At 35.3% G+C, this 24,847-nt stretch overlaps 1 protein-coding gene across 6 annotated transcripts in view; it reads right to left on the reverse strand.

Annotated features, from left to right (window-relative positions):
* shank3 (SH3 and multiple ankyrin repeat domains 3) overlaps positions 1-24,847 on the reverse strand; it is a 153,172-nt gene that overhangs the window by 121,655 nt on the left and 6,670 nt on the right. For all 6 annotated transcript variants that reach the window (XR_002754147.1, XM_023349089.1, XM_023349086.1 and 3 more), the window contains exon 2: positions 870-1,073. Coding sequence is in view for 5 of the 6 variants with exons in the window: in XM_023349089.1 (XP_023204857.1) it covers positions 870-1,073 (204 nt within the window). In the remaining variant the exon portion in view is untranslated. The remainder of the gene's footprint in view (positions 1-869; positions 1,074-24,847) is intronic.

Here is a 24,847-nt window from a genome sequence, read left to right on the forward strand (position 1 = left end):
TGCCATGTTTTTCTAGTGTATAAAACTTAGTCCAGTATAAATAACATCAGTGTTTACCACCTTTATTATGACCTATACATTTGACAATTCAGCTGTAAAACAAATATTAGAAGGAATTATCTAAAAATTTAAATCCTGTAACTATTTGGTTCCATAAATATGCACACCTTTTTAATCCAGTTTGAGCATCCAGTCTTCTTGTGTTCATACAGTTGATACTAGAAGTTTATATACAGACTCCTGACAAAGTAGACTGGTGGCTGAAACTGAAGGTTTACTTTAAGAGTGTGCAAACTTATGCTACCAGGTTGTTGTGTCGTCTTTAGTTTTTCTCTCAATCAAATCTGCTTATTTTTCCATTTCTTTGTATAGAATATAGGACACATTGAAGAGAGAAAAGCTTAGATTTGTCTTTATTTCATAAGTCTGGCATTTTAACAGTGGTTTATGTACTTAAAATTCACTGTATGTGTTATGGATAAGAGACATGAAAAAGGACATGATTTAGAAGTAGTAAGGTTGAATTATTGGGGATTTATCTTTTTTCAAGGTTTCAAAGGTCTTGCAGTCAATTGGATGCATTTTGAAGAAAATCTAAATAACTGCTTTTAAGCTACAGATTGAGTGGAAACAAGACAAAAAACATTTTTTTAAATTTAAGTTAAACTCAGAAACATTAAAAGTCATAACTAAAAATGGGTGGGTTACAAAACTAACTGAGACTTTTAAGAACTGACAGTCCTGATTGGGAGTCCTGATTGGGAGAGAAATCCATAATACAGTGATGTGTACCCCTTATTTCTCCTTCCCTTAGCTCTCTCCTGCTCGTAGCCCACAATGTTTCATGCATACACATGATCAGCACCTACCTCTAGGTACGGTACAGGAGCAATGGATGGGAAAGGGTATTCCCTAAGCTGTCTCTCCTCATCCAGAAACTTGCCAGCCTTGCCATTGTAAGCCGGCTGGAATAGGCCATAGTTGAGTACATCCTTCAGGCTCTGGTTGAGGGTACACAGGATACGTTGCTTGGACAGCCATATTGGTGCATCCACGTTGAATTTCAAACATTTCTGCAGACAAGAGAAAAAGAAAATAAAAAAAGATTAATCACCCTTTCTTTTTACTATTACCCAGCTTTTATCGAAGACATTTCAGAGTTCCTATTTACTGATTTCCGTTAGGTGATAAAAGTGGTTATACTTAAAACTGAATGAAATAAATTTCATTTGAGGCACGTATTGAACTTGCTATGACTCAAACAGCTTGAATCATAACTAGACCTTTAGTAATGATAAGTAGTTCACACTGGTGCAACTAGACCATCCAAAACAGATTACAAAAGGTCACTTTCAATGCCAGCTGTGACTATGATACTGAAAATAAACAAAACTAAAACAAAAAGGTTTTCACAGAACGCTCTTGCCCTTAGAGAAATTAAGCTGCAGTATATATAAGTGCCTACATATGAAAAAAAATCATTAATTTAACAGAGTTTAAGGAAGTCAATTATGCTTGCTTTGATAATAAGAGAATAGCACTCTCTTATTATATTGTCATGGCAGTAAAATAAGAGACAAATTATCTGAAAAAAAAATCAAGTTCTTCTGCCTCCTCTCAGTGGTCCTACTGCCAAACAACCAATCATAGCCAGGAGGAAGGACTTTGCAATGTCAATCATGCTTGTGTATGCACTGCTTAAGATTGTCAGTTTGATGCAGCTAATGGTGGAAAAACAACTGACCGATACAGGAAAATTGTTTATTTGTTGCAATCGATGGCCATTTTTACTAGCCTGCACACTCCCGGCAGGCTCCACGGTGGCGAAGGAGATGTGGTGCAGCAGAGCAGCACATACACAAGTTCTGATTAGTTGTTTCTAACTGAGCGATGTATTTCTGCAGATTCCAGGGAGCACAGGAACAGGGAAGGCAGGGGAACTGGATTTTTTCAACTATTATCTGTCTCATATTAAACTGTTAGTGACAGTTTTAACAAATATCTACAAAACATCTTTTTAGAGTGTCATGGATACGTTCATTGCACCAGATGTGTTTTAGTCACAAATGAAACACTGAATGAAACAAAATGTAATCAAATTTATAAATTCTCTATATTTAAAGCCTTGCCAGTGTATTTATGCATTGATCATAAAAATATCTCCTGTTAAAATTGAGTTTTACTTTGTTTTAAGAGGCTCATCTACATATAAAAAGAGGGGAAGGGCTTTGTGTATTAGGCACATTTTCCAACTCGTACCACATCGTGGAGCTGACACTACAGATGGTGCAGAGAGAGAGGAAACATAACCCATGAGTTATAAATCTACCAATGTTGTCTGTGTCATCATCACAACTCTGGCCTATTCACCCAGACACAATAACTGAAAGCACATCTTTTCACTACATTACAACAGAACAACCCCATGCTGATGTCAACAAGCATGTGCACAGCTGTGAATCCGTTTAAAAACACTCAGCATGATAAAACGAGATCACTACTAAAGGCAATATTCAAGCTATACTGAGATTTATAAATGACAAATCCTGCTTAATTTGCTCAAATCCAACAAAACTGCATCAAATCACCCATTTAAGTAATCAGTTGGATTTAATTATCTTTCACTATTGACATCGCTTGAAAGATAATTGTGTCTCTTCACTGTTCAGTTCCTGGAAGCATGCTATGTTATCTTGTCCCAGCTAAAAGGTACAAGATAACATTAACAACTGACATATGCTGAAAACATTTATACCAATAATTCGAATTGCTATGTCTTGTTCCCTGCCAGCACCACCTTACCAATTTGTTGATGTTGTAGGAAGTAAATAATGCATTTCTGCATTTCTAGATATCATTTTTGGGGCACACACCTGTTTACTTATTTATTGATCTGTTGCTTGAAGCTAAAACAAAATTGTGGCACAGTTTCACAGTTTTGTATGTAATGTTAGACAATTACATAAAGATGTACTTTTCTTAAAACTAGTGGTCTATCAAATATTCATTTTTCATCTGCATGCTTGTAACCCGACTTGGAGTCTTTACATTTCGTTTCCTTTTTATGCTCTCATTCCTGTGACAGAATACCGAACACTATGAAATACTGCACACAGGACAATTTTCTGGATGGATGGCAGAGGTTGCTGCCTGGTGAGAGAGAAACTAAACACTCAGAACACAAGAGGCAAGCTCTTATGCATGGATCAAACACTGATATAATAGTTCCAAAGTTGGGACTTGATTAACATTTTTAATAATATTAATTGAAGGGTCTATAATTAGTCAAAACATATTGACTAATTATTGACAAATAAAACCAATATATTTTAAAACCAAATATCAACAAAATAAACAATAATTTTCCAGTGTAGCAAAGGTGAACCCCGATTGGGCCCTCACTCCAGAAACACACAACAAAGGCTCTTTTGTAGGACTTTCTATGATTAAAATAAAAGCAATTAATTGCATTAAATGTTCAACACTATAAAATATATGAAATTAAATAATCAAATATAATGTATTAAAGTCAAACCCAACACACATTGTATGGCACAACACGTAATTCTTCAGATTTATTTGAAACATCTACTGCCCCTATCAAAAGGATCAAAGTGGTATTCATGTGAAAGTCAGGAACGATTCTGTAGCAGAAAACTAAATTTGTGATAATTTTTGTAGGAGGCATAGCCAGCGTTGATCGTAGACCAGGTGATCTATTACTTGCATTCACACTGTTTTCATTAAGAGCTATGGTTTTTAACCATGTCCATGTCTCAGAACATGAATTGGGGGCTGAAAGAATGGAGTATGAAAGAGGCAACTAGGCAAGTCTTTTTTCTGAGTAGAAGCTGTACTCAGGTGCATTTCATGACTAAACTCCATAGTCAAAATGTTTCTGGTTAACAAACAGACTACAGTTCTAGGACAAAGTCTAATTATTTTATTATGTTTAAAAAGAAATAGCTATAAACATGAAAGTGTTAATATTCATGTGCTTTGAGGTCAGCACAATGCTCTGCACTGACATATTGCAAATCCCCAAGCCGTGTTACTCTCTCTGGTAACTAAACTAAAGCATCTTAAAGAAATTCAATTACAGTCTCAGAAAATTGTCAGCCAGGAAAAATGCTGTTTCCTTCAGCACCTACAGTGACTGTCGAAGGCAAACACTCATATTAAAAAAACATGACTTTGCGACTTAAGACATTAAAAATAGCTTTGAAACTTGGTTAAAACATTGTGACATCCTAAACAATTCAACTGAAAAACAAATCTATTCAGAGAAAAACAAAAGAAACAAAAAGCCAAATTGACCTGGTTGCATCATGTACACAGCATTAAACCAATATTAAGCCCATCTTCTATAAGTGAGGGGTATAGACACAATGACGAGTATAGAAGATGGATGGAGGAGCTTTAGCAAACAATTAAGTTTTGCCTGTTTAATAGAAGCATTAGGTACAAAATTAAATATAAGAAAATGCTTTGATTTTTCACCTGTTCAAATGAAGATGTTATCATTAAAGGTCCTGAGAATCAAAATAATCTAGTACGTTGAGTAACTAAGTGGATCGAAAATAACTAACAAAACATTTTAAAGTTTTATTTAACTCAATGTGTCTAAATTATACAAAGTTCTACACCTTTTTATTTATAATCCCCTTTCAAGACTCTGAAGTAAAGTTCGCTTTACTTCAACAACATAAAAACACATCATTAAAAACACTAATGTCCTACTTGGGCAACAACTTACAAAATATAAATAAATATTTGTGCAGTGATATATAGGATAGCTAAGTCAGGTATACAAGTCTGAACAAGTGACTTTTGATGGATTTGAATGAGTGTCTGATGATGTGGTTTGACAATCTAATCCAGACTCAAAGAGCAGAGTATCTGAAGGACCTGAGCCCCATGGTGGACAGATGGCTATATGATGTAGAGAAGAGAGAGTTTAAAAAAGAGTGTACAAAGGGTGAAGGAGGAGCACTGTTAGAAGGGCTTTGGAAGTTAACAGGAGGATTTTGAACTCAATGTGAAAATGGATACGGAGTGACTGAAGTTACTTGAGGACAGGGTGCAGCGACTGCCAAAGCAGAATACATCAACATTTCTGTTTGAAACTGCAATGATTCCTAAAGCCCTGTACAAGTAAACTTTAAAAAGAGGCATATACTATTGTTTTGGTTCAGTTTCTAAGAAACACCTAAAACAAGGCTGTTCCCTAAAACTACCCCAGAGGTCTTAATGAATGCCGTGAATGAATTTTGCCCCTTCAGCATATATGCAGTGGAACTGCAATGCAGAGCTAAACTTGATATAATGAAAGTAAAAAAAAATTAATGCGGTGGAAAGTAGACAATTATTTCTCAAAGCAATGAGTAATAAAATAAATAAACCAACTCAGCTACAGAGTTTGCAGTAATTGATGTGGCATTTTTTTTAGAGAAATCAGGAATCAATCCAAAACCAAGCATCTTATAAAGCCAGTGGAGTTGGAAGGCAAGCTCTTATGTAACTGGGGTCAGTGACAAAGATGCCAAAGATGAGTAATGTACATTTGCATCACTTTTATTTAATCAATTAAATGAAATGACAATGGAGTTCTTATTTTACTGAATTTAGAGCTCCTCAAACTAACAAATAAACCTGCCGACTTAATTTTTTTAGGATTATTTTCTAAAGGGGAAAGTTGTTTTTTCTTCTTTAAAAAACCTTAATGAATAGTTTTCTGCATTTCCAAATGTGTTTTAGAATACCTGAGATAAATTTTGGAAGCAATTGAAAAGTTTGGTAAAAGCTTATTTTGACATGAGTGTGTGAAAAAAAAATAACTATATCCCTTTGTTTGGATTGAGATAGAACTAGAGCCAAGCAGGAAAGAAAAGGCTGAAAACGGTGCACAAATTGTACTAATTTGATAACGAGGGCATAAATTGTTCACAAAAGTATTTTTATTCATCATTACTTAGTACTCTCTGTTGCCAGTAAAAATACATTGTAAAGAGGCAAGGCATCTGTATTTGCTTAGAGTTTTTGCAATATAAAAACTCACATTTCTAAACTATTAGATGTGTACTTCTAAAACATTCGGGGGGTTTTATGCTACAATTTGTCTTTAATTTTGTGTCCAATCTCCAAACACTAAGACATGGCTAGCATCTCTCCTGTGGTGGTTTTGTGGATATGTACAATGTTGTCCCTGATTCAAGGGGCCAGGTGACATCATAGAGCACCGGAGAACAGACAATAATAGATTTTAAGATAGCATTAGCATCCACTGCTTCTCTTGTGAACATTTTATATCAAAGAGATGTAAAGATTTGGTATTCTGAAGATTTTAAAGTTTTTAAATTGCAAAAAACTTCAATTAGGAGTAAAGTTTGTATCTAAAGGTTTTAATAAATCAAATTAAATCTTTGGGAGTTTAAGATTTGTTGTTGTCTGAGTTTTACAAAAGAAGCCAGCATTTATATCATAACGTTCCATGCATTTCCAGCAGGACAGTCTTCATAATGATTTAACAGCTCTTTGCATGGTACTCATGAGCCCATGTGGTCATATTGATCCCAGGGGCGTAATACATTCTCACGCTGTGCTGTCTAAAAGCTTAAAGGTCAAATACTTCCAACGGCAATCTCCAGTCTGCGTTTACAAAGTAATATTTTTCTCAGAGCACATGAATCATTTCACAGTACTGTAGATGACTGTGTTTTTGCAACTTTGTATTAAGCATGGTAATTTCATAACAGACTGATGGCTATCTGATGGAGTTTGGCACAAAGTGGTGTACTGTCTGTGACCTCTTCTGTTTTTAACAGGCTGAGCCTTACTGGTTCCTCCTTTTTTATATGAAGTCTGTGTTGCTTATAACCAATTAATTTGGGTCTTAAAGTGTCTCTCTCTTCCAACTTTAAGATTTTCTGGTATTAATTGTTAGATTAAATGTTTCTAAGTGCAGTAGACAATTTCTTTGTACCTTATTTCTGCAAAGTAGTTGTCAACTAAAGATCATAGGCATACATTTTTGTTGCATATAAAACAAGATTGTGAAGTAATTCAAGGTTGATAACGGCTGCCTCCAGTTAAACAAATTAAGAAACAAGAGATACAGCTGATTGAACAGATTTATGAAAATATTGCCAATGCTTATGAAACAGGGAAGTGAAGTAGCCTTAGGTTTAAAAATGTAAAAGAGAGGTGTATGGATTCAAACCTCACACTTTAACAAGAAGAGTTAGCACTCGATTTCCTAGATTGGCATCAACTGATCTTTTATTGAACCCATTCCTGAAAATTTGTATGAAAAAAAAAGGTTTTTGACATAAAGAAAAGTTTTTCTATTACACCAACAAGAAGAGGCGGCAGACCGCAGTCAGTAATTATACAACATGGTAGTGGCTTGAAGGGAGAAGCAAAATCTTATCAGCTGTTACTGTAAATATGTAAAGCAATCACAATTAGCCAGAACAGAGGAGCAGATGCTGCTCTCATTAAACAGGGTTAATGACCACTTCAGCCTGAGGTAATTATGGTTAAAAATCTTCAGATTATTGTTATTAGTCATGTGATAATGCAACAACTTGAAATAAATGAAAACAAATGACAAGATAGTTCAATGGAACTTATGAAAAACATTTATTTAGCTTTATTTAAGAATTGTTGTAAATAAGAAATACATGCGGTTTAATATTTGATTATCTGGTTTCAGCGAAGTAAAAAAAGTATTTTAGTTTGATTTTAATTTTCTAAACAGTAGGTAGTTGTGCAGCAGCATCTACATAAATTAAAATGTAAATTGTTAAAACAAGTAATATCAGTTAAAAAAAATTACAGAATCATATTTGTTCACTAAACACAGATTTATTTATTTCTGCTGTTCTGATGAGCTAATAAAAAACTGAGACATGAAATTCAGCCTACGTAATCAAGGAGAAGACTGTCAACATCACAGTTGTCTGGCAGATACTTAATTTGAGTGTTGTGTCCAAGAATCATTTATTTGAACGAATAAGATGTACAGAACATACTTTCCAGTAGTCTGACTTTTCTGATATTAAAAAGCATTCTTTTGGAATTACGTAGTGATTTTTCTGGAAAAGAAAAAATGGATGTTGGGTCTTGATGATGATTATGACTGCCGGCCATAATCATCCAAATTTTACTTTGTGAATTACTGCAATAAAGAAAGTTTTATTTTACTGAGGTTCAACTGAAGGTCAAAATAGGATAATACTTAATTCAGAACACAGATATAAAGTGTATGGCTGCCATTATGCCATGTGAATAAATTGAACTTTGAATGGATTAGCTTTGCAAAATTCTTAATAGTATTCACTCATAATCACTCCAACTAGAGTGAATCTTTTGTTCACGCTGTTTTAAAGATTCCAGGGATTCCAAGGCATTCTTTTAGAAAACCTAAGAACTGATCTGATCACATTACAGGAAGGATACTCATTCTCCAAATCCAAGTGCACCACTGATAATTATTTACACCTAGATGCATCATTTGCATTTTACAGATATGATTGCAGCGATGTGAGCTAAGTGTCCACAAAAGCATCGTTTGGCTTGGTAATGTAACACACCTGCATGGCTGATCATATAAGATGATTAAAAAAAGAGCCAAAGCAAGCCTGAGCGGTGTGGTGGGGGTTAATTTATGATGAGAAAATTAGAGCAGAAGAACAAGACAGAAGAGCTGGCATATGTGGGGAGAGTCACGTGAGGTGCTTCACAAATTCACACAGATGTGGCAAGCCATAACATTTAAGCTGCAGTTTTTGAGAGATGCTAAATCACCGTTTGGTGCCAAAGTGAATGTGTTGGCCCAGGTCCCCATTTGTTAGCCACTGCAGCCAAGGCAACCTTGTGTCTTTATCAGTGTGCTCTCATGTCAAACTCATTCAAACTCTGAGTTAGATCAGACACCCTAGGGTGTAACTTTTTTTTTCTTCTTTTGGTCTCTATTTGCTGCTGACACTCTTTCATCAAATGCCAAGCTGTGATCTTTCAGTCTGCTTAAATTAGAAACTTAATGTTAAGGATGAGTGGACACAGACTATGCACAGAAAAGAAGATGTGAAATAAACAGATAGACACTTTGTAATATTGAAAGTCACACAAGATGAGGTTCAAATATGCTCAAAAAAAGAGAAATCTCAGCTAATGGCTATCACAGATCACCGGGCATTTGAAGGTTAAAGCTAAATGGGCTTTAACCTTTAAAGGTGCTAATCTCTCTTTATCTAACACACACCGAAATGCTTTGCACAACTGTAACTATGTGACATAAACTAAGAAGGATGTTGCGAGGTATCGCATGTGACAAAAACCTGCAATAAAAGCAAGAGCCTGTGCCGACTTCTCCTGATAACTTTACAAAAAGTACCCTATGATGAAACATGAAGTTCTACAACTGAATGTAGTACTTCTGCTAACAATAAGGATGATGATGATGATAATAATATGTTTAGTATTCTACATCTTGGTTGTTTATTACTACTGGCATTTAAAAACAATATTTGACTGGAGAAGTAAAAAGTCCACTACATGCATAAGTTCCAGTAAGCATATAATAGTTTGACATAGTGTAAACAAATACACATTACATCATTCCAAATTGGAATTCAAAGCACAGTCCAAAAGTGCCCCACTAATTAAGAGGGATTGTTTGTGTGGCTCTGTTTGTGGTTATGCAAGCAGGAATGATGCATGGAGCAGGGCATGACTGCAGTATCTCTAAAGGCACAGATGGCATCCTGCCTCAATGGAAAGAGACAAGGCATTCTTGTTGCCTTTTAGGAAAAAGTGATGCATCGAAAGAGAAAAGAAAGAAGAGTAAAGCATGGTAGTGAAGTAAAAGAACAGAGGAGTGCTGAGATGATGGAGTGTAATGACTCTCTTGTAGCCCAGTCTCAATCTCCCAAGACCTCTGGCTGTCGCCGCCCAGATGACATATGCACTAATTAACACTGCTGAGCCTCCTGCATGTGGGGGAAGCACAGATTCCTAACCAATGCCCTAAAGGGAAATAGTAACACAGATCATTAATATTGCTAACATGTGTTTGGTCCCTTCAAAACTAGATCGTTTAGAGGATGCATTTAAAAAAAGACAGTTAAGTCGCCATATTACTGGATGGGGTGCATAATTGTACAAAGGTTTGACAAACTGAATGAAATGCCACTGTCCAGTACTATTATTCTTCATAGTGTTTTCCACTGTTTTGGGTTTTTGTCTTCTTCTTAGGCTGGGTAAAAACATACAGAGATTTAGACTATAAGCAAAAGGATATGAAATTAAGCATGATAGTCTCCATGTTAGGTTTGGGTTGTAATATTAAGATATAATGGGGTATCCAAAAGTACCATAGAGTGGTGACATTAATAGACAAAATGTAAAAAAAAAAAAAACATGGTCTATATTGGGCAAGTTAAATGTGGTACTTATTCTTTTTGTGTGTTTGTTTAATTACTGTACCCATTTTCTGTTTTAACTGTCCCTGTTGGCCACTACAATTTTCTAAACATTAACACCTTGTGTTGAGTAGACTGGCTACAGTATAGCCCATTTGCTCCAATGACAAGCTATTGCCGGCATTAACTGAGTTTCCTTGCTGACAAAACTGTAAATGACAAAAGGCAAATCCTTTAAAAAAAGAGCAAATGAATCGCTGCATTTAAAACCTTGCAAACCTGGAACTGCTAGACTGAGGAGACGTGGGAGAGCAGTACAAGATAACACCTGGAATAAAACGACAACACGGAGGGGCCTCTGAACAATAAAAACAGTAATATGGTAGAGTCGAGGACAAATAAAAAGATGCTAAATTGATGCTGACTGGATATCAGGGATAGCCTGTGGTAGGCAGATGAACTATGTGCACCATGCACATCTTTGTCTCTAGCAGAAAAGCTTGCAGCCTGTGTGAGGACAATGTAGGTTAAAAAAAAAGTTAAATTAAGACATTCATTGATCCACTTTATACTATGTCTAGCTTATCCATGCCAAGTCCCTGAGGGGAATACTTCCTGTACAGGTGGTCATTTTATTATAGTTCAGTAAGATACTTTTACAATAAAAACTAAGCTTGGACAGCCATCAAAAAAGCGCAGTTGAGTAGGCATTAAAGTGGTTCTATGATTCAAAGACAATATCAGAATAACATAATATCTTCCTCATGCAACAAGCACACATTTGAATTCAATTTAGAATTATGTTCCTTAGACCTGATTAAGGCAACAATAACAATGTAGATGTTATATTTTGATTCTGAAATGTTTCTGTAATGTTAAGAGCTTGTAGTTTGTGTGCGTATTTATTTATTGCTTTAACACTGTGTATTGTGCTGTAAGTTTAGAGAAAACAATATTTTGTTTTATGTAGTTAATTTAAGAAATATAATAAAAGCCTAAATGTTGTATATTAAAATTGCCTGTTTATACAGCAACAGAGGTCTATCTAGGCTAATCATACCATGGCATACTCTGGCATTCTTTGGAAAAGCTTAAAGGTTTTACATAATGGACACAGTCAAGCCTTACTCCAGTTTTCCATCTCTTTAAGGTATTGCACTCATCTTGCTCTCGTGTCAGAGAAGCGAAATGTAGTGATAATAAACATTACATCAGGGCAATCTAAGTCTACAAAGTACTAAGAAAAATATTAAATGTGCAATACAAGTGTGGGATATTTTTGTGATATGATATTGCTATGAACGCACAAAACTTTTTCTTAAAAATACAGTGTCATCGCAGAATATTCCCACAGAAAGTAGCTTAGTCAGGTGCCTCAAAGCTCAAAGATTGTAAAATTTCCAAGTTTAAGAGGTGGCTGGAGGTCACCTATCAGTTTCAGCTTTGATTGTACAAAGAGAAACACATTCCTGGTTCAAAAACACTGACTTTAACAAGGTGAAAATGGATTTGTACCTTTTTCTTTCTCCTTTCTTTATCTTCAGTCATCAACATAAAATTTCACACTATGTCATTGTTTAAATGCCAACAACCAAACAATTTGTGTTATGTTTCAGATGAAAAGTAAAAGATAACAGAGTAATGTTATCTTAAAACATACAAAACTTATTGGAAAACGTATCTTGGCAAGATTAAAAGAACATCAATTTAATAGGATCATCTATGAAGTGAATTGTACTGAGATATGAGAGTAGCAACCAAAGGCAGCTAGTCCTCTATTTACAACATGCTACAATTCAACCACAGAACAATGCAGCCCCAAATGAACACATCATGAGGCCACATCTGGCCATGAACACATTAATGTAAACACAGCATCTCTCCATTTGTATCTTTCATAGTCAGCATCCAAACATATTTGTTCTAAAATTAGAGAATGTCACCCTACATTATCTTGCATGCGAGCTTTGGTATCATAATTTAAATACCACAACCCTCTGAGTCCGTCCATTCAGGCCTGTTTTGTTATACAACTAATTTATTTTGTCTATACTGAAGATAGTATCTGAGAGTTTTCATTTGATCCATTACATCCTACACCACAGACACAATGAGGCAAAACTGCATTGATTCAATTAACAGGGATAAATCAGTCGCTATCAAGATCCAAAGATCCTGAAATGCACAGTGTGAATGGGAACTAAACAGTCTATGCTAAGGAGCAACTTCAACTAATTATGGACAATGGTGCGTGATTCATGCTGCACATTTGACACGACTAGTTGGGTTCATTTGTGCTAAAGAGGCAAGTAAATTCAGGCTTTTTTTCTGTCTCTTTACTTAATCCTAGTCTGGCCAGATGGTGTTGATAGAAGGAGAGGTAATTTTAAACCATTTTAAATCAAAAAAGTTAAGCAAACAAGTAGAGTGACATCCAAATCCTAGTGAGTGTAAAAGGGAAAATCAGCTTTAAGTAGTGACCTTCAAGACAGCAGTAATTTTAACAAAGAGCCTTGTAGCTGGAACTCTTAAGAGATTACACACTCCCTGACCATTAGCAGCCGTCTTAAAAATCAAAATCTTTCTCTTTTCCACTGATGATTTCTGATACTTCACTGCTTCTTGAGCCTTTGTAAATCTCTAAGTCCATCCCAGTGTTGGGAAAATGAACAACACATGGCATTTTCCAATTTTTCCAATAGCATTGTGTTTGTCATTGGGATAATCTGGTATCTTGTTTACAAAAAGACACCCCATGGCTACATGCATGACTGACAGAATACACAAGCTTGATCGACAGCGCTAAGACCTTTCTCCTGGCTTTGATTGGTTGTCTTTGACTGGGATAAGTGCATTTCTACAGGTGACAGTAGAATCACATGGAACAGACAGAAGAGCTCATTGTTTAGTTTTTGGGGGTCTTTTTACAGATTATCTGTCTTATGTTATACTGTCAGTGAGAGCTTTAGCAAATATTTCAAAACCATATTGTTCATAAAAGTTACATACTGTAGATTTAAGGTATCATGCAATGACATTGAAATTATTTGACAAAAAACAGAAAAGCTATTGCAAGAAATGATTAAATCCAACCCAAATTTCAGTAGCAATTATGAAATAATAATGGTTTTAATGGTCAATCTGTGCAAACATCATATGGTTTCAGGTCCCCAAACTCGCCATACATTGTTGAGCCTGCTGCATTTGGTAAGTGACACAGTAAAAAGTAAGTTGTGGTACTAGCAGGCCTTAGTTAAAAACCTTGTTATTTCATTTTCCCAACACTAGAAGGGACAGAGTTATATTTGATTTGCATGCAGAATCATTCATATATGTAACTTTTATCAGTGAAAATGCAATGACTATCAAGGAAAGGCTGCATTTTTAAAAGATGAATATTTTTACATAAATTATATTTTTCATAAATTTTGCATGTGCATCTGTTCCTCATTCATGTTTTAAATGTAAAATATATCACTCGAGAAGCTGCACAACAGCCCAACACAGAGAAAAATACTGGAGCTTAACAACAACTCAATGCAAAAGTCGTACTGTCTGCGATTGGCAGCGGAATTGACACTTTAGACAGATTCTGCTTTCTTTTACTTTATTCTCTGTTTTCTTAATTCTGAATGTCATCAGTCAGATGCTTTGGGGTGCACCAAAGAGCTCTGCATCCCATCCAGTTGCCAAGGAAACCTTCTGAAATAAAACGACTATCCAATAAGACATCCTGGGTAACGCTTTTCAAGGCAATAATATTTTACTCATTTCTGAGTGTGACGCACGTGTCTAATTGTATTTATCCATTGAGCAGCAAACTCACAGTTCACTAAATTCAATATGCTTTCTTTATTTATACAAACAAAAGCATTAGTTTATGAAAGATGCAAGACTTGTCCTCATTATTATATCTAAATAATAGTTTATTCATACAAGACATTCCCAAGTTGGTTATGCAGGCTTAAATAAGTAAAATGTCCCTTAAAATTATTTTGTTATATGTGATAGCTTAACATTTTTATATCCCAGTCTAAAGAAATAGCATCTTTCACCCTTTCAATATTGTTTTCATCATATTTTTTCAAAGCATCTGCAGTCTGAACGGTTATGATGCATTTTATCTGGCTATAATGTCATTGATGTGAGACATGCATCATAATTCTTCACCAGAAAAAGCCAGGCACACTAAATCAGGACATAAACAATGGCTGAAAATCATGATTATTAACCTATTAGAGAAGTATGTCTGTGAAGCACATCACAGCCACACCACTCTTGGATCTGACTACACATCCAATCAGACTTTCCTGCAAATCCTGCAGTCAATGCTCCACAAACAGCCATGCTGTCAGTTGTGCTTTCTTTTTATTAGCTTCCTAATGTTGTTATGGTCTTGTGACAATACTGTCGGCTGAATAACCTGAATAACCTTTAAAATCTATACATAAACGACTCCATGCATTTTTACTTCCGTAAACAGTGTGCTGCTGTGTGACGTCAATGTTACGTCACAGATTTCTGTGTGATTTCTGTAAACCATTCACACAGAAATGTCAGTGCGGCTGCAGTAGTATGAAAGACCACGAAAATAAAAATCGGATTTCAGGAAAAAAATCCAAATTGAGCATCAAAACCTGCTGTGTGAAGGTAGCTTTTGTCGCTTTCCCTCAGTCTCATCTCTCGTTTGCCACAGCTGTTCTACATTCCCTCCGATTAAGCTCATCTAGTTTCAATGCCATTCTCAACCCTTGCCTCAATATTTTAGCTTTTTTTCCTTTGCCCAGTGCTGAATTTTGCCCTTTTTTTTTCCTTTGCCCTTTGTAATGTCTGTGCTCCATGTCTTAATCTTCTAGTTTTTTTGTGGGTTTTCTGTTTTCTATAAAATTCCCAATGCAGCTTCAGTTTACCTGTTTGCAATCTGGTCCTGCAACATATCACATATCATAACATATATGTACATGTCTAAACATTACAAGCCTCTTTGTAGTGGTTAGATATTTTGCACTCAAGAAGAACACAAGTATCTATTTTTATTTATTTTCAACAAGCGCTACTTCTGTCTGGCCAGATGTATCACAATGGTATCCCTGCAGGACTTTTTCAGTTTGTCCCATTATAAAAACATAAACAAATATAAATCAATAAATCTCAGCCTTCAGTTGGTTGAATATTGTAGCCTGAGTATGCATTGTTACTCAAAGTTTGAAACATTATATACTCAGTAATCACCGAGTACATAAATTACCAGATCCCTCAGGTTTCTAAACATAGAACTGGAAAATAGTTTAGTTTGGTTTTATGGCATTCCCAGGTGTAATACCTAATTTTGAAGTAAATATATCACTTTTTTCCCCCACCAGAAATTACCTACATACGTTCTGAGGCAGTCAAAGTAGAACCAGTGTTAGTTGTAATATTTTAATAGCCAGGAAGCAACTTTTTCAGTTGTCAGTAGCAATACTTACAAGAAATTCGCATTCTTATAATTTTCAATCAGTCTGTACCTTTAATGTGGATTCTTTTCCCCCAGTCACCAGGTTCTGACACCTGGTTTTGTCAGAACCAGGCGTATTTTTATTGAACTGATGTACTAATCACATCAGTGTATCTTTTAATAACTGTACATAATTGCCTATATTTGAGAAAATGTCCTATAACTTTGATACAAGCTGTGTACTTTTATGGTTTGTGTTGCTGAATTTGGGCTGTCAATGTTTTAAAGAGTTTTCTCATTCTAAACCAGCAGGCTATGTTCACTGGTGTTGGCTCAATTCAATGTAAATGAGAATAGTATCTTCTCTCTAGGGAGTTGATATCATTTTAAAATTCATCTCCAGTATTTCAACAGGCACACAGATAAAATATGTTCTGTTCCTCTGGCTTTTGGGAAAATTGATTTCAGCAAAAGCAGTCATCCATATACCATTTATTTCATCCCACCAATAATTCTTAACCAAAGGAGAAAGGTCAGTGGGATGGTGACAAACTTAAGCCAGCAACTCCACTCTTTAAACTTCTGAAGTAATACCAGCTCTCTGTCTTCATTTAGTCAGAGCAAACCAGTCAAGATCACTGGTGGGACCCATTTTAAACCTACTTCCTGTATTGCTTTTCAATAGGAAATGAATAAAACCTTACTTCCTTTTCAAAATTTCAACTTTGGGGATGTGCTATGGTGGTGCAGGAGTTAAGAACAACTCACATATGAGGCCTTAGTCCTTGATGCGGCTGTTGCGGGTTCGATTCCCAGCCTGACGACCTTTGCTGCATGTCTTCTCCTTCTCTCATTACCCACTTTCCTGTCAATAAACTATCAAATAAAGGCCACTAGAGCCAATAAAACCTTTAAAAAAAAAAAGGTTTCAACTTTGATCCCCATGGGGTAGCTCAGCCCCGATAATTTTGAATTGTAAAGTAAATGCCTCTCTCTACTTCAGACAAAACACACGTGAAACCACGTCATGAAAAGCTCAGTAATCTTTGTGTAACCCACACAGCATAATTGAGTCAGTCACTAAATCAAAGGTCAAACTCATCATATTTTAATTCCCTCGAGTAATAACAGAAGATGGTATTTAAAATTTCAAAATGAGCAAGAGAAAAATATTTCTTGAAAGCATTTTACTTCACCTTCCTGCATCTAAGAAGCTACATTAAATTATGAATGCAACTGGACTAAACCACATTCCCTGACATATTTCAACTTATTCTCTTAGATGTTCCATTATCCCTATGTCTCTCCCTAACAATTAAGTTAATTAAATATGGAAGTATAAGTATACCTCAAACCACTGAGATGAGTCATTTTGATCCAATGAAATAATAGAAAATACTGTGAGTACAGTTATCACCTTACAGTAGGGATCAACTTACAAGGATCATAATTGACTAGACAAAAATATTAATCTTTGCTGAGTGTCTGATGAATGATGTTTAATTTATGTAGATATGGATTTCAATGGTTTGACATGAATACCTGTAACCACCTCTTGACAGAGAAATGCAGAATAAAAGAATGACAATAGGTGTACACCCAACTCCAGAACATCAGGGTTGGACTGGGGAGAATAAGGCTGTTTTTTTTTCCAGAGGAAGCCGAAGAGCAGTGGTGGAGAAAGTACTCATACAATGTACTTAAGTAAAAGTACAAATACACAGACAAAAATTTACTCAAGTAAAAGTCAAAGTACCACATTATTATTTTACTTAAGTAAAAGTAAGAAAGTACAAGCTTTTAAAACTACTTAAGTATTAAAAGTAAAAGTACTTGCCAACCATAATACCTAACGGCTTATATAATGTCATTAAGTGTACCTATCGTATTTAGTTTTAATAAATCAGTAATGTACCATTTTAATGAGCAATGCTGCAGATAAAGCATGTTTTTATTGTGTTAACCCCCTGTGACAGTTTAGATTTAGATATTTTATTCTATGCGTCAGAATTCCAGGGATGACCTGCAGGGTTACATGTAATTAGGCAAAATGAGAGAAATTATTATACCTTTGAAATGTTTTATTTAATTCAAAATAAACACGTTCAAAAGAAAATTGTTTCCCTGAAAAAAGGGACTTTAAACTGACCTAACAAACATCAAGCGATTTGGAAACATCTAGTCTTTCGTCCTAACAAAACATGAACTTAACTTTTTTGCCAGCTATTTTGAGAGAACTGTTAACAGAAAGGGGCTGACAATAAACACCTTCCAGGCAGGGGGGGTAGGGCTGACTCTGTGGGCGGGCATGTCCGCCAATGTCGCCGGACTTGCGACAATTGCGTCTCATTGGAACCCATATTCTAATTTATTGAATATGACTGTAACTGTTACATGGAGATTATTTTAATGGCGCTAACATTTATTCAATAACCAGGACATGAAGGAGTTTAGCGTCAACTTATATGTAACATTCATGGCGGGAGACGTGATCACGACCGCAGTAATCACTGTTACTTGCAAGTTCATGCTAGCTTATAACAATATACAGTAATCGTATTTATTTACTGCAGTCGAGTTCAACAAAAAGCTTGCTAAGATTACATAAAACTTCACTAACACAAATTAATTTAACATCGATAGCGTTTAGCAACTTAACTTACCTCAATAAGTTTTTTCAAATTTGATGGTGAATTTTTGAAAGATAGAATTTCATGCTTTCGGGGAAGGCAAAGGCGGCATTGGAATCTCCAGGAAGCGTTTTTTGACCCAGTTATTTCAAAGAAATCTTTTAAATAAGGCCATGGGTGGGGCAGGTCTTCTGGAGGATGACTATCCTTGGACTCCATTCTGGGAGTTAATGATTCTGCAGGTCCTGTGTACTGTGCTGCTCTTCTTGAGGGAGGGCCTAATGGTTATTTCCCGCTTTGGATTGGTTCAGCGGACTGATTCTGCTCTCGCCATTGGATACTTTCAAACTAACGAACAAATCAAAAAACTGAAATGCGTCTTGGATGTAACGAGTAACGGAACGCTATATATAAATGTAGTGAAGTAGAAAGTACAGATACTTACTGTTAAATGTAGTGGAGTAAAAGTAGAAAGTATCCATTATTAAATCTACTTAAGTAAAGTACAGATACACGAAAATTGTACTTAAGTACAGTAACGAAGTACTTGTACTTGTACTTGTACCACTGCCGAAGAGAATGATGTCAGTGATTGTTGTTATATGAATGCTAAGTTCGCCTTGGAGAAATACTCAAGTAGAAATGTGAACAGAATAGGACTGTTTGCTGGCATTAGTATTGCATAGCTCCCCTTTTATAGCATCACGCATTTCATGACATGGTACATTATTTGTGAGCTCAACAGATAACTACAGAATTAGCATGCCCTTAGTCTGACGTAAAACAGTCCCAAACATAAGACAGTGAAATAACAAATCAACTGTGAAGCAAAATGGTAAATGCAAGAAATATCACGACACAAATGAAACAAATAAATGGTTCATGCTGTCTGTTGTCCATTTTGTTTAGGAAAAGGAGTGTGTGCCATTGGATGCATTGTGAGAGTAATATATGTTTTGTCAGTAATCTTTTGAAAGATTACTGACATTTTCGTTTAAGTGGTTGTACCTGGTGCTTTTTGATGTCAACTAAAACAATTGAAATATGACATAGTATGGCTAATGGCGATTAAAAATCACCATTTTCTAAAATAAATGTTTTTACCTTCTTTTGGATAATTAGGAATATGTGATCATAATTCTGATAATTTCAACAGAAGGAAGTTTTATGTAGTCTTCCAATTACTTGCAAAGGATGCAAGCATGTAATCAGTATTTTAGTTTGATAGAAAAGTGAAAAAAGTGAGCCTCTTAACACTAATTTAAGAGGCTCATTTTTCTTGTTACATTTTTGTAACAAGAAAAATGTAAGAGACAACACTTTAGAAGAATCTAGCTGTGTCAACGTATTTATATCCACAAAATAATGTACATGCATATGGGGAATAAAATTACTTATTTGCATCTACCTCGCTCTAACTTTTTCTTTTTGTATGCATCAATGTACAAAATCACAAGCTACACACAACAAATGATGATTAAAGTCATCTTTCAGATTGCTTTTGACAGGCGGGACCAAACATGTCGAAAAGATTTACAGTTAACGTCAGTCACTATGAGACTTGAACACTTGTAGAGAAAAAAAATGACATCTTGAACACTCTGCTTCAATAATAACACAATATGCCTCCCCACCACAAGAAAGGAGAACCCTATGCCTATCTCTGAAAAGAATAGTGTATAATATGCTACCGTGGTAATTTCTGACTAACTGGTGAATGTTCTGTAGCCAAACGGAAAGCTTTGCTAAAAGGATGTCAGCTGTTGATGACTTTGAGCTAATGATAACAGATTCATTTCACAGTGAGTAAAACTGTGAAGAGTAATGTTCCTTGTTGCCAAGTGGAATTGTTGTAAATCATAACTTTAGAGTTTAAATCCAGATGTTTGGATATGCATCACCTCTTTTTCTGACCAACAGTTACTTAGGATTACCAACATTTCTATCAGCTAAATGCCAAAATAATGAAAGAAAAGAGAAAAAAGTCAAACTTCTTCAAGTTGAAAAATTTGCATAAATGTCTTTAGTGTTTGTTCAAATTATGTTTTACTATATACAATTTATATGAAATGGTTTGGTATCCTGCTACAAGCTTCTCACAATAGTTCTGAAATGGTGGCCCACTCCTGTCATAACTGGTCTAACTGGGCCAGGTTTGTGGGCCACCTTGCTCACACACACCCCTTCAGCTCTGCCCACAAATCTTCTGAGACTACAGGGCAATGTGACGGCCACCCCAAACCATCAACTTTATTGTTGATCAACCACATTGCAGTTCATTTGACATTATGTTTGTAACTATTGCCCATTTGAAATACCTATTTCTACTTGAGCTTTACCTTTCCTGGCTGTTGTCTAAAGGTGATGCTTCAACTTTTCCATTACGCTCTTTCTTCAAGATGCCATATACATAAATTACATATACTGAATTAGCTTTCCTGAGGTAAACACTGATGTATAATAACAGTAATACGCTTTTCTTATATGACTTTTCTGGAGTCATATTTCTAATCTGCTCTAATAAAATCCATCCATTTTCTATATCCACTTAATCCCTGCAGCACATTTGCCCAAATCAAGTCCTCAAGAGCTACAATCCTGCAACATTTAGATGCATCCCTGCTAAAACAAACTTTTATATATTGCTGAATTCCCTCCTCAGCAAGCCATTCAGCTCTGCCTGGTAACAAGTCCTTCATTTGATTTAGGTGTGTTGGAGAAGAGAGAGTAGCTCTCACTTATGCATTGAAAAAATCCTGTGGGTGAAAACTGCAAAATATAGAGTTCTGCAATTCATTGGATTTATTTGAACAAGTTGCACTTTAATTTTTAGCAAGTGGAGGCTGACAATTTTTGTTTCAGCAAAGTGTAGTTCATATAGTTGATAGTCTTTCCACAGGAAAAACACAATCAGAATGACAGAATATCACAAAATATTTTAACATGACAAAAAGGGAAAAAAATAAATATTGTCATTTTAGGAATGCAGATTTTTTTTTCTTAATGGAAGGAATATAGATACATTTTTACCCCCAACAGGGGCTCAGCCTGAAATGTTTGAAAACCCCTGCACTAAATGAAAGACACCGACCTTAATCACATACAGATTTAGATTTATGTGATTTAGGTCTTTGCCAGATGTAACTGCTGACTTTTCAATGGAAAGCTATTTTCAAAGCTTTCCATTGAAAATAGTTAGAGTGAGTTAAGCTATACTGTAGAGTTTCAAACATGGAAATTAAAGTAGTAGAAGTTTGTCGCATAATCAGTGCGTTGCCGGTTTGAGCCCTATTCTGTCTGTTTCTGCCATTGTGTCCTTGGACAAGACTCTTCACCTGTTTTGCCTGCTGGTGGTTTATTTATTAGCTTAATGACCCAAGTTACATTATGCTGTCTATTTAAACTTGTAATACAAAAGGGTCCTAGCTTTCTATTCTTTGTCTTTCTCTAGTTGGGTCCTGTAGCCAGATGGAGTTGAATATGCTAGTCATGTCTTGTTTCCTCTTGCCAATATGAATGAAGTTAAAAATAGAAGCGCAGAGGTATACGTTTTTCCAGAAATATCTGCACAACTCACTGATATAACAATGGATGTGTCAATCAATCTCTGTGAAGACTATATGTATGTCAGTGAACTGTCAGACCACTGTGTGCAAGCATCAACTCAGAATCAGGGTAAGCTGAATAAAAGACACTTTTAAGAAAGCCTATACGCAGTGTATACACAAAAGGAAAATGATAACTCTCAGAAAATTATTATTTGAACCAAAAAAATGACAATCGCAGAAAAAGCATGAAACTTGATAAGGAGATGTAAAAAATGTACTTGGTCGTTGATGGCCAAAATCTTGAACAGGCATACATACAAGGTTTTTCTTTTATTTGCAGACATGACTCAACCAAATCTAAATCATTATAAAAGATCTTGGTCATGGTATTCATGATGAACTAATATTGGGTTTTCTAAGTCGTCGACCAACTAAGATCCAACTCACCAACACCTATTCCAGCTCAGACTAATTACTAAAGCCTGTGAAAAAGTTAATCTATTACCTTAATAATAAATCCATCCATGCATTTTCCAGAACGCTCATCCTTAGTGAGGTCGCCAGGGGTGCTGATGCCTATATCAGCGGTCAACAGACGAGAGGCGCAGGATACCTTGGACAGGTTGCCAGTCCATTGCAAAGCTTAATTATCCAAATGACTTAATTATTCAGACTGGCTTTTCACTAGTAACTAGCTGTGTAATGTTAAATATAGATTGTTTTTAACTTGTCTTATGACCTTTGTTTCTTTGCCAGTTCACCAAATGTTAGGGAAATTGCAATATTATAATTGCAAGATAATTTTGCTTTCTACACATTTTCTGATAAAAAAGCAAGATATGCTAATTAGTTTCATAAAGCTTAGTCAGTTATAACTATAAAAAATGTATGAAAATTTGTCTCTTTTTTTTTTCAAAGAAACTTTTATGCTCCATCTATTGCTCAACCGTTTTATAGCTCAGTGAAGAAAGCAAGAAGCAGTAACAGGCCAAGATGGAAAGAACATTCAGCAATGTACAGTGAAGAGCAGATCAAATTCATTAGAATATATCTAGAGCTACATTTGTTACTGATTCTTGCATCAGCTGGGAAAATCTTTGCAGTTCGGCTATGTTACATTTTGTTCCCATTGGCAGATTTTCTCAGAGAATATCAGTAACATTAACATAAAATATATGCCTCTTTAAAGATTCAGCTATTAGTTCAAACTATTTTCTTAATCAAATTGTCCACATGTATTGATTTTGATTAAACAAAGTCTGAAACAATGGGGCCAGGTAGCCCAGCTGGTTGACTGGTTACCCACAACGCAGTATCTTTTGACTGAAACTTCAGTCTATGTCTTAGAGGTGCTACTCTCTCTTCTAATTTCTGTGACAATATCTGCTTAATGTAAAGGCAACTTAAGAAAACTTAACATTAAAGCAAGAACAACAAAACATAATTACCAGGAAAAGTGCTATTTGGACCAAAAGAAAAGTTGGTCAACAAATAGGGTTAATGTCAGTCAGTCTAGAAACCAAATGGGACTAATTACTTCACATCAGAGAGAAGCAGGAAGCTAACAGAGAGCAAAACTGTATTTTAGTCCATTTTGGTTTCAATTCATTGGCCATTATATAAAAACATTATTTAAAACTTTCTAGTGACAATGGTTCTTCAACCTAACAAGCATAAGTAGATTGAAAAAAATATATTAAAGCCAAAAAAGAATAAGAGCCTTGAAAGATTGAAAATAGGGAGCGCTAAGCTCCATCAGCAAAAAACAGACACACACACACACACACACAGTAAGTGGCATGTTGCACTCGATCTGCAAAGAAGTTGGAGGTATAATAATAATAATAAAGCGTTTCATATATGTAACTAAATATCTCAAAGTGATATAACACAACAGTAAGATTAAAAATCTGTCAAATTAAAGCTCAGAAAAGCTGTAAATCTCATATTTATTAGTAAATATCATACAAATACATCAAAAACAATGTATTTGTCTACCGATTCATTCAGATGGCAATTTTCCTTTATCTTCAACATCTTTCCAGCTGTCGTTTCTATTTTAAATTATTTTAAAATATATTAGTCAAGTGGCTTGTCATTTTCTGTAATTGCTTCATGTGTTTTTTTTCCCAGTCCAAAAAACTTTTTAACCAGAGTACACAGTTCTGATGAATGTCTGAAATAACTTATAATATTTTCACAGAGGAAGAAACTACAGTAACACCAACCTTTACAACTTTGCTGCCTATGTCCTTAAAAAACAATCATTTGTTTGCCTCTGTATTGTGAAGCATTACCTCACTCACTTAACTTATTACAGCTATTCTTTTGAACACTCCCATTTGAATTAATTATACAATTACATAGAACCTGCTACCAACAACACTGTCATTTCATTAAATTGTTTGACATAGAGTAATATAATTTCTAACAATAACAGGAATATTGAGTGACGCTGGACTGCCCTTATTTTTAACACGACTACATCCTGAGAATTTCTCGCCAAGTTAAAACTGTCTGTTTAATCTGATTTGAACACAAGCCAGGAGGATGATAGGTTGTTTCGGGGTGGCAAATATATTGTACCCTCAATAAATATGTAGATGTGTTTGTTGGGAAGATTGACTCACCCAACAAGACGGGAGAAAAATAAGAGATCTGAATGCCCTTTGGTGGATTTTCTTAGAAGTCACAGCACTGTAGTACTGTGGTATTGTAACATTACAGATTTTTTTTCACTTTTCTTTTTTTTTTCTTGAGTATTTTTGTTCCTTTTCCTAAAAACATTTAAATAAAATTGTGCTTATA

This window comes from Xiphophorus maculatus, chromosome 2 (genome assembly GCF_002775205.1).
Source record: "Xiphophorus maculatus strain JP 163 A chromosome 2, X_maculatus-5.0-male, whole genome shotgun sequence".
NCBI lineage: Eukaryota > Metazoa > Chordata > Actinopteri > Cyprinodontiformes > Poeciliidae > Xiphophorus > Xiphophorus maculatus.